At 38.0% G+C, this 11,075-nt stretch overlaps 2 protein-coding genes across 2 annotated transcripts; one reads left to right on the top strand and one right to left on the bottom strand.

The window, feature by feature from the left end:
* Nucleotides 1-3,114: 3,114 nt before the first annotated feature.
* Nucleotides 3,115-7,292, bottom strand: LOC112526834 (pentatricopeptide repeat-containing protein At2g20710, mitochondrial-like). Its single transcript, XM_025137256.1, has 2 exons — nucleotides 6,837-7,292; nucleotides 3,115-4,332 (listed from the first exon to the last, which is right to left on the bottom strand). Exons 1-2 carry the CDS (start codon nucleotides 7,206-7,208, stop codon nucleotides 3,178-3,180), a joined length of 1,527 nt encoding a protein of 508 aa, XP_024993024.1. The 5' UTR covers nucleotides 7,209-7,292; the 3' UTR covers nucleotides 3,115-3,177.
* A 627-nt stretch (nucleotides 7,293-7,919) lies between these two features.
* On the top strand, nucleotides 7,920-11,069 carry LOC112526906 (pentatricopeptide repeat-containing protein At4g21705, mitochondrial). Its single transcript, XM_025137349.1, has 2 exons — nucleotides 7,920-8,266; nucleotides 9,773-11,069. The coding sequence occupies exons 1-2, from the start codon at nucleotides 7,979-7,981 to the stop codon at nucleotides 11,012-11,014; spliced, it is 1,530 nt and encodes a 509-aa protein (XP_024993117.1). The 5' UTR covers nucleotides 7,920-7,978; the 3' UTR covers nucleotides 11,015-11,069.
* The last annotated feature ends 6 nt before the right edge of the window (nucleotides 11,070-11,075 follow it).

The following is an 11,075-nucleotide window of genomic DNA, read 5'->3' as shown; positions in this document are numbered from 1 at the left end:
AAAGATAATAATTAAGTATTCTGTTAGAATTCAATGATTATCCTAATTATATTTTAGATTTTTTATATTTAAAATGAGATGTTTATCCTGTATTTGATTATGTTTATCTGCAGTTAGTTACACAAATTTAGACATAAAGCTTTAATAAGTTGTACTTGCGAACAATCTACATGCAATCTTGAGTTTTAAGTAACATGCATTAACAAAGAGTATTTTACGCATAAAAAGTGGTTTTTAAGAGTTTTTGTCAAATGTTTTATAATATAGTATAGATATATATATATATATATATATATATATGTGTGTGTGTGTGTGTGTGTGTGTGTGTATAAAGAGAGAGAGACTTGGGATTATGTGAGACCAGATTGTTTTCGTGAGACCACTTAAACAACACTGAATCTTTACAGCAAACACGGTGTGAAGGTTTATGAAGGTAAAAGTTTTTGCTGTGAAGGTTTATGAAGGTAAAAGTTTTTGCTATGAATGTTCGTTGTTTTTTATACCTTCACAATGAATTGTTGTGAAGTCTCAGTATTATTTTGTGGTCTCAAGATTCTCATGAAAACAGGTTGGTCTCACATGAATCCAACTCTCCTTTCTCTATGTAATATGTGTGTGTGTATATATATATATATATATATATTAGTATGGATTTGGTCCTTTAACTATATATTTATTACAATGGAAGCCTCATATAGGCAATTTGTGTTGGATTTCTTTGTGGTGGTGGAGGGGTGGGGTTTAAGGGGGTAAGATCGAGTGGAGAGATTATCTACGGGGTGGCGATGGTTCACATAAATAAGTCGTATTTATACGTAAAATCATCAAGTTTTTAATTGTAAATTAGCCGTCATTCTTACATGAAATACAAGACACTGTAGTTTGCAAAAATGAACGTACCTTGACAACAATGTAAAAAAAACATTGTATTCCTCCTCCTTATCCAAAATCAGTAACTCTTGTAGATTCTTCTGTTCATAAGAATGATAGTTTATTTGCAACAGAAAGTCGATACAAAATTTTATCCTCCAAATGCAGTGTTTTCTTAGAAAACCGCATCCAAATGGTGAAGCTTTTGTTACTTGTTTATTGACGTGCTTGTAGCAACTTGCCGACAAGTCGACAAGTACACAAGTGTGTGATGGATTTACGATATTTAACATATCATAGGTACGATTCAATCACTTGACTTGACACAGATCGACATGCATCCACATAGTTTATCAGTTTTTCAGTACCTTTAAACGCTTTATTTCAGTCTATTCAAAATACAATTGTACAAATGCATCAAGTACGTGTAATAAAGAATGGGGCTAAAAATGTAAATACCCATATGCAAATATCAAAAAAGTTTGTCTGATTCATAAATCATTATAAACTAAAGGACAAAAAACTGTTAGATAACTACAAGGGTGGTGTCTGATTGGTTTGAGCTTGAGTTCCAAAGGTCAAAAGTGTCGGGAGGTCCCAAGTTCAAATCCAAGGAGAAATAAAAATCCTCTTGTGGCCATGGAGGTTCAAATGCGGTGACTCCGGGCTACCCGCAAAGCAGGTGGTCGTCATGGGATTAGTCGGCTCACATAGCGGGTTGGCTATCCAGGTTAATTAAAAAAACAACTGTTAGATGTAGACCAAATGCACCCTTATATATTGTTAAATACACCTCTGCTTATTAATTTCTTCCTCACACACATCAAAATCAAGACTTTATTTGTTACATTCTCAATTTTCTAAAGACAATTTTATTTTTTCGGTCAAACTAAAAACTTATATTCCCGTGGTCCAAAAATAAATGTTCGGAATGAAAAAGATACAGTTTTAAAACTATGTAATTATTACGCTTTTTTCGAGCCTTGTTATGTGTTGATAACTTTTTGGTGGTTGAGCTCGACCTCGCCTTGTTTTATTGAATACAGTTTTGATAGGTATTTTCAAGCTATTCGAGCTCCTAAATCTTTCTCGAGCTTGCATCAAGAAGACTCGTTTAGTTATCAAATGAGTCAAGCTCATGCTCGACTCGGGTCAAAATGATAGGACCGCAAACCTCAATCAAAGGCGTAGGCAATCAATAGCTAATAACCAAACCAAACCAAACGAGTCAAGTACATCCCACCTAAGAGTGGGGTTAGAGATGCACAAATGGCTCACGTCGGGCCAAAAAGCCCGGTACCAATAAGCTCCTTGGTCTGGCCAAGCCAAAAAATTTCCAATGGCTAGTTAAAACCTGACCTAAAAAATCCCAGAAAATCGGCCCTGAAAAGCCTAATTAAGTCCTCTTTCAACCCTAATATCCGGCCCGAGCCCGAAAAAGCCTGGGCTTTTTTGCCATTCTGAAAACAAGGTTGGAATATCAGGCTTTGTGCATCTGTTTGAAGGATTATTTGGATAGCGTTGATAAAATCCAATACACGATTGATACAGTGAATAAATCTGCCATTTCTTGAAATCTCCTATACCTATGAATTCCATTGGAGCACCAATCAAGAATGCCCAAGGAATTCCAAGAATTCTTGTTATACGTTCATCGATAGAGATGGAGATTGAAGCGGTGCAAAAAAATTTGAAAGAAAATGAACGCCAACTACCGATACTGACGGCTCTTACTCACAATATGACGATGAAGAACTTGACCTTGACGACCAAGAGGCTATTAGAAGAATTGAAGACACCGGAATTCTTCAAATCAATCCGACATGAGAGACCGATGATGATTGATGAATAAGTGTATTTTCAAATAATTTTATAATGTATTTTTAATTATAATAAAACGCACTTTTAAAGTGTATTTTGAGTGACCCAATTACAAATTTTATAATGTATTAAAAATATATATCATTAAAAAATTATTTTTTAATGACCAGGACCGGTCTTACCATTTTCAACCGGGTCCAGGACCGGTTATGGCTGGATTTGTAAAGGCTGGGACCGATTAGGACCGGCCTGGGACCAAGTTTTGGCCATCACTAATCTCTAGCCTCTAGGGGTCAAGGGTCGGTTATACCCAGACTGGTTCTCTGTCATATCTGTCCTCTAAAATAGAACGGTTATTTCCGTGAACTACTTCAAAAAAATGTGTGAAAAGACTTGATGTTGAACCTAATAAACCAACATATGTTCATAGCAACCACAAGGAATTACCTGATCAACCCGAATAATTGGTGCAATTCGGTCCGGTTTTTAAGATTTCGAAGTTTCATTCACGATGAAATCGAGCAGTCTCCCACATACGGTCGATGAAAATATGCCTTCGGCCTCAAGCGACTTCATAAATCCGGCTACTTCTTCCATATTTCTTCGGCTTTCCAAACACTCCAAAACGATCGCTAGTTTATCCTTCACGGGTTCCTGAAACGGCAAAAATCGACAAGAAAACGTTGCATTCTTCAACGCTTCGAACCCTTTCACGACCTGATTATCTTCAATATACCCGATTGTTAAACAATACCACGTACGAAATGTCGGATTACCCCCTTTTTCAATCCCATGTTTTAAAAGAATTTCCGCCTTCCCCAAATTGCCTGTTTTAACATAAACATCAATGAGTTCATCCAGTATTACGAAATCATAAGACAAACCTTTCGTTTCCCATTCTTCGAAAACTCTCTCGGCTCCTTCAACGTCATCAAACCGCAATAACGAGTTGATCATCCTCCGGTAGCCCGTATTGTATATCTTCTTCTCTGCTAAACGCTTCCAGATTCGATAAACTTCATCTTTCTTTCCTAAATCGGTATACATTCTGAGCAAAGTATTCAAACTCTTGTATCTATCCTTAACAGTGATCGCCATTTCGGCATCTTTCATCAATTTCAAACATTTTTCAACCAACCCGGTTTTCAAAAACGCGTTTGCTGCAAAAATATACGTTTTACAATCCATACAGACTCGCGGGTCGGCTTCCATTATGGCCATGGTCCTATTTAACCCTTCGATATCTGAATTAGCGGCATAAGCGTTTAACAGTGGGGTAAACGAGTGTCGGTCTCCATATATCCCATTCTTTGCCATTTCTTTAGTCAACGCATCCATTTTCGCCCAATCTCTGATATGGTAATAAAGATTCAACAAGATATTGTATGGAAAAGCAGTCATGGGACATCCCGTCTTTCGTAACTTCTGCATCACGGCCTCGGCTTTATCTACGGATTTTTCAAGGGAATAGATATAAAGAAGGGTGGTATCGACCTCATAGCCTTTGAATATCTGCGAGATGTTGTTGTAGAATTCCTCGGCTTTCTCTAAACCGTGAACTTTGTAAATCAACGGCAGCCTGCTCTTAATGTCGTCTTTCATAGGAGGTATGTATCGTTTGTTGGTCATCCACTCGGATATCTGCGGAAGAATCATAATGAGATTGAGCATTGTAATTTAAACACTGTATACTACAACAAAATAGGCTTTATAGGATGCCAAATACCTAAGGGGCTGTTTGGTTGGCTTTCCATTAAGTCCTGTATGGATAAAGCTGTCTGTGTGGATTAATCTGTCCTATAGATTGCAAAAGGTTTTTTAGAGAGGGTTTTTTCATATATAGAAGGAGCGTGATATTTAATTGGAAGGGACAGGTTTGGGAAAAAACTTGTCTTTCTACATAAAGCTCCCCTCATAAAAGCTAATTGAATAAGCCACTTTCTATATCATCAAGTCACTACCAAACAGTCATGTATAGCTGACCGAATAAGCTGTGAGTCCCATTAAGCTGCTAACAAGCGGGCCCTAAATGTCCTAACAAAGTGTTTTACTTGACTTGAGAACCAAACAGTTGTGCGTCTTATCTAAAGGTGTTACAGTAAGTTCTTTGGGTGTCCTCGCAAGTTTTTTAGGAAACTTTAAAATAAAACGACCTATTAATCTATTTTTATATGACATTATTTAAAAATGTAATATAAATATATGTGTTCATAGGACACTTCTCAAAAATATCCTTTAAAAAAGCTAATGTGACACTTTATTTCAAAATTATCCTAAAAAACTTGTTAAGATGCCCCAAAACGTTCTAACATCCTATTCTAACTCAAGAGACACCCAATTGTTTGGTCCATTAAACTCAAAATCTGTAGAATGGTTTATTATGATATTTAGACATATTTGGCGTCCTATAAAGCCGATATAGATTCATCCCTTTGGTTATATATATACATATAAAGTATGTCAGATCAGGAACCCATAATCGCAACGACCCAATTGCAAGAGCGGAGCTCTACCAACTGAGCTATATCCCCCCGAGCCTAATCTCATGGTTCAGGGGAAAACCGCAGAAAAATGAAAAACTGAGGAACACCCTGGTAACCCTTCTTCTCGTCGGTATGCACATGTATATACAAGTAAGTAACTCGTAAGCACTTTGTCCGGTATGCATAAAAACCAAGAAACAACTTCAAGTACTTGCATGCACATATACATACCATCCAAATGAATGGTTACAAGAGTGTTCTTCAGTTTTTCATTTTTTGGGGGTTTTCCCCTGAACCTCGCTCACAGTATGCCAACACAAAGCTAATCCAATTTAACCGAAAAAGTTCATTGCATAAAGAATATCCAATCTGTATAGTTCAAAATTGCAGGCATACACCAAAGAGGTCAATATCATTAAGCATATTTCGGGTATGTAATTCTGAAAAAGGCTGTTGGCCAAATATTGAGACTCAAATGTACATCTGTATAAATTAAGGCCTAGTTTGATATTGCATTTTGAGGGGTTTTGTGCATAAATCGTGTTGAGTTTGGATCTAGCATTGTGCGGTGAAACCAATGGCAAAAACCGGACTTCTAGAAGCAGTCAAGAAGAAGACAATATGTGGTTGAGCAAGACATCATTTAATGTGTGTTTGGATCCAAGAGTATAATGACATATGTGTTTGATGGGCAGGCTACTATCTAATGTCTCGGAAAAATGAAAGCGAGCATTCGGAGATGCGACATCTACCTTCGGCTAAAATCACCAGGAATAAACCAAATCAAACAAACCTAGTACATTACTAAACGGAGGTAGGGTCTGGGTGATAAACCAAACAACACCAAAATGACTCGCTAAACCCCACTAGAAAATAGGGTCTTGGTAAGAGGTATGCAAACCTGACCTCTACCTCAAAAGGCTAAGCGTTTATTTATGAAAAAAGTGTCAGCATACACATAGAAGGAACAACGACACTGGCAGATAAATAGACCAAACCACACCAAAATAATCCAGTAAATCCCTCTCGAAAGTAGGGTCGGGGCCAAGATGTATGCAGACTTGATCTCTACCTCAAAAGGGAGAGCGGTTGTTCCCGTGAAGAGTGCGTGAGCAAACAAGTAGAAAGAACAAGGACAGTCCAGGGGATAATCACCAAGAATGAACTTCCAAAATTAGAGGCAATGCCAACTACACCCAAACCTAACCCAAACTCACAAATCAGTATGAAGCATTCTTTGGCTGCAGTCACAACTCACAAACATGTAAATCCCATGCAAAGGCAGGGGTAGGATGTATGCAGATTTTGCATCAACCCTGAAGGTTATTTCTAAAAACCCAAACAAATAGCTCGATTGGCAAATAAAGGTCAGGCCTTGGGCACCTTCCCATAGGTAGCCGGTTCGAGTTTTCAATTTTACTGACAATTATCTTCAAAGGCACATGAGATTAGTCAAGGTGCGGCCAAGCTGGTCCAGATCCGCATAGCTAAGAAAAAGCTAAACAATCAAATGAAATACCCTTCATTCCTCAAATGCAATACAATTCCTAATAATATATCAACAAATCCCACAAAAAACCCCTAGTTAAACCCATGAACAGATAATTTATAATCAGTATCAAAACTGCAGAAGAAGTGCAACATTGGGATTAGAATCAGAACCTCAAGGGCATGCTTGAATCTTTTGTACTTCTTCAAGGAAGCAATGATGTTAATGAGAGATTCTTTATCAACTTCCCTTCCTTCGCTGACCCATTGATCAAGAACTGGTATAATCGAAATGTCGGGATCACCCACCGGTGAGATTCTTCTGTATAGTGATGAATTGGGTTCGTTTTTGGTCGGAAATGTTGGTGATCTACGTGATAAATTTTCTTTCTTTCTTTCAGTAACCTCCGATGATGGTGTCTGCGAGGTGAGTAATTTGCTTGACAAAGACGACGACGACAAGGAGGAGGAGGAGGAGCTAAAGAGGTTCTTTGAAGCATTTCGACAAACACCTTGTATGCGTAAAGTTAACCGAGATAGCTTCATCGTCTACCAACAAAATTTGGTTGAAAATGTATCAAAAGACCGGATGTATCACATACATAATCTAAGGATAATCAATGGTGATATCAAATGGGGGGAACCCATCTAATTCAATTACTCATTAGACCGGATTGGATCGAAATCCGATAAGACTGTCTAATGTTAATTGGATTGGATCGGAAAAAAAAATCAATCGGACCGGATCCACTAAATCCATTACACTTCAACCAATAAACAGTCATTGTTAAAGTAACGATAGTAACAAGAAGATGAAGAATGTGTCATTGTACTCGAGAATTAGCCTGTTCGGAATGAAACACATAATTTACTCATAATAAAATGAAGTTAAGGAGGAATAAAAATCCTTTTATTATCATGGAGGTTCAAATGAGATGACTTCGGGTTATCTGCAAAACACATAGTTACTCTGGGATGTCGGCTCATATAACGGATTAGATATCCAGGTTAATAAAAAAATGAAGTTCGGGAACCAAAATCATAATTATTGACATAACCATAGAGACCAAAACTGTAATTTACTCAAAAGATTGAGTTTGAGGCTTCTTAATTTGGGCTTATGCTTCAAAGGCCCATATCTAAGAGAAAGCCCAAAATGTGAAGCATAAAGTTTACATAACTTAAGTACTGCTTATAATGCACAGAGTACAAGTCATTATTGCATTTGCAAAACCCTTTTTCCGCAGTTCATCCCTGCACTCAAAAACCCTAGTTAAACAATCAACCAAATCATCCCTAATTTGAAGGATTTCAAGATGTTGGCAATGGCGGTTCGATTGAGGAAACTGCAAAGTGTAAGAACCCTAACTGGAAACCGATCATACTCTACTGCTACGATTACTCAGAGTGAAAGTAACGACAGTAGCAAGAAGATTAAGAAGGCGTCATTGTACTCGAGAATAAGCCCGCTCGGAAACCCTAGTTTGGCGATGACACCGGAGCTAGATGATTGGATCAGAAAAGGAAAGAAGGTGCGACACTCTGAGCTGAAGCAAATTATTCATGATCTACGCAAGCGTAGACGGTTCCATCATGCTTTGGAGGTTAGCATTTTATATTTCATTTCTAGTGATCCATTCACATACGTTTTGATTTTATGGAAGCAGATGCAGATATGTTAATCATTAAGTTGAGTACCTTTTAGGTTGATGAGGCCTTTTGACATTAATGATTAGGTGAACCCTGAAACTTCATAGACTATCCTTATATAGAGATTAAAATCTTGTTAAATTAGGGTTCTTGTATGTCTAATTGGGATTATGATGTGCATAAATTGTGTAAACATCATCGTTTACATTATATGAATGTTGTTTATGTGTGTCAAATCGGTTTAAATTTGTTAGATTGTGTAAATTTTGCGATGATAAGGATTTCTACTACATGCTCCTATGATGAATGAGGTGAGCATAGAGCTGGATTTCCATGGAGTTCATACTGAATAGTATCCTAAATTGGGATGGACATTGGATTGAGTCTTCAATCCAAATAACCATAAATTGGGTTCGATTAGAGTTTGCACATTACATGTTTTGGTTGGGTTGGTCATTAATTGGGATTCAACAAAGATTGTTTGGGTTGGGTTGGTTGAATTTGCTCAAAAAACCCAAACAACTCATAGTCGTCTGATTCATTATAGGTTTTACATATGAAGAGTATATTGTTAGCTCATAGCCATCTCATTACAAAATAAAATGACTTGTTAATTCATATGGCAAGCCAAAACGGGTAAGGTTATCATCACTATGATTGGAACGTCATTAGTTGAATCTGTGAAACACTAAAAAAACCAAACTAAATTGACCCAGTAAATCCACTTGTTGGGGGGTGAGATATACGTAGACCCGACCTCTGCCTTAAAGAGTAGAACACTCTATGCAAAATACTAGTGAAAGACTACGTACACGACTTCTCTTGCCAATACTCACAAATCCAATTAGATTTTTTTGATGCATTAAAAATTGCCTTTTTACGGGTGATTAGTGGAGGATGGGATGTTGTATGCTAAGTCTTTTCAATGATCGTAATTGTTCTTCATGTGAGACATTTAAGTAGAGGTAAGGTCTACATACATCCTACCCTTCTGGGTTCCTACTCTGCTACTCTGTGTGGGATTCACAAGGTTGTTTGGTTTGGTTTGTAGGTAAGTAGATCAATTATGTTATCAAGTATACTCTCCACCCCATGGAAATCACTACAATTTCCATTATGGGATGTCCCAAGAACTTGTCACGGAAACAGCCTCTCTACCCTGAGGTAGAGGAAAGAGCTGCGTGCATCCTACCCCACCCAGACTCTACTTTCGAGTGGGATATACTGCATACGTTTGGTTTGATGTCCCAAGAAACTGCAACATTTTGCTTTTTAGGCAAAATTTCAAGATAAAGTAGATTATTTGGTCCTTGTTATTGTTACAAATCTCTGGTGCTACTGATTATGATTCACAAAATCTCTTTGTTTTGTCATTATGAGAGGACATTTAAGACATCCAACAGATATAGTTTGCAGACAATTGGTTTCAAATGCTGCCTCATATTGCATACATTTTGCAGGTTTCAGAGTGGATGAACAAGAATGGCGTTTGTGCATTTACACCAGTAGACCATGCAGTGCAGTTGGACCTTATCGGTAAGGTCCATGGCTTCCTCGAGGCCGAAAAATACTTCAATTCCCTAACCGAACAAGATAAAACCGATAAAACATACGGTGCCCTTCTCCATTGTTACGTCCGCCAGCGTGAAACCGAGAAATCCCTCTCCCACTTTCAAAAAATGAAGGAAAAAGGCTTCGGTTTATCACCTGTTGCATTTAACGACATCATGTGCCTTCATATACGCACCAACCAAACCAACAAGGTTCATGACGTCTTAGACGACATGAAAAAGAACGGAGTCTCTCCCGACAACTTAACCTACAGAATGTGTATCAATTCGTATGGAGACAATACCGACATCGAGGGCATGGAAAAGATTTTGACAGAAATGGAGAAAGATCCAAATATCACCATGGATTGGAACACATACACAGCTGTGGCAAACAGTTATATTAAAGGAAACCTTATAGATAAGGCGAAAAACGCCTTAAAGAAAGCCGAAAACCGTCTCGAAAAAGACGCTCTCGGGTACAACCATCTGATCTCGATATGCGCACGGCTGGGAAACAAAGACGACGTTCTTAGATTGTGGGGCCGTTTGAAGTCCACGTGCAAGAGGCAGATTAACAGAGAATATATCACAATGGTAACATCTTTGGTAAGACTTGGTGAGTTTGAAGAAGCCGAAAAGCTTCTGCTCGAGTGGGGCTCCTCGGGAAACGTTTATGATTTCCGGGTCCCGTTGATTATCGTTGACGGGTATCTCGAGAACGGTTCGTGCGATAAAGCGAAGGATTTGCTCGATAACTTGTTGAAAGAAGGAAAGACGACAACGGCCGATAGTTGGGGGAGAGTGGCGATCGAGTTTTTGAAGAAAGGTGAGATCGAGAAAGCGAGAAATTGTATGGAATCTGCGGTTTCTTTGCCGTTGGAGAAGAAAGATTGGAAAATGGATTCAAAAGTTGTCGAGAAGTTGTTAGATGGCATCGGTGAGAAAGAAAGCGTCAAAAAGGTCGAATCTTTTGTGCTAAAATTGAAGAAATTTGTGGCATTTGATAGAAAGATGTATCATTGCTTGATGAAAGCTTACATCAATGGTGGTAAAGAAGTGAGCAAGGTTTTGGATGATATGAAAGCAGATGGAATTGAAGAAGATGAAGAAACAAAGAAGATTCTTGGATTGCAGCAGAAGAATGTTTGAAGATTCAAAGAAGTTTGTGATGATTCCATGATGGTGAAATGACAAGATTACCCTTCACCCC

This window comes from Cynara cardunculus (assembly GCF_001531365.2).
Source record: "Cynara cardunculus var. scolymus isolate 2C chromosome LG 14, CcrdV1, whole genome shotgun sequence".
In the NCBI taxonomy this organism is placed as follows: domain Eukaryota; kingdom Viridiplantae; phylum Streptophyta; class Magnoliopsida; order Asterales; family Asteraceae; genus Cynara; species Cynara cardunculus.
The sequence above is the reverse complement of the archived record's forward strand: the minus strand, read 5'-3'. Positions and strand labels throughout refer to the sequence as shown.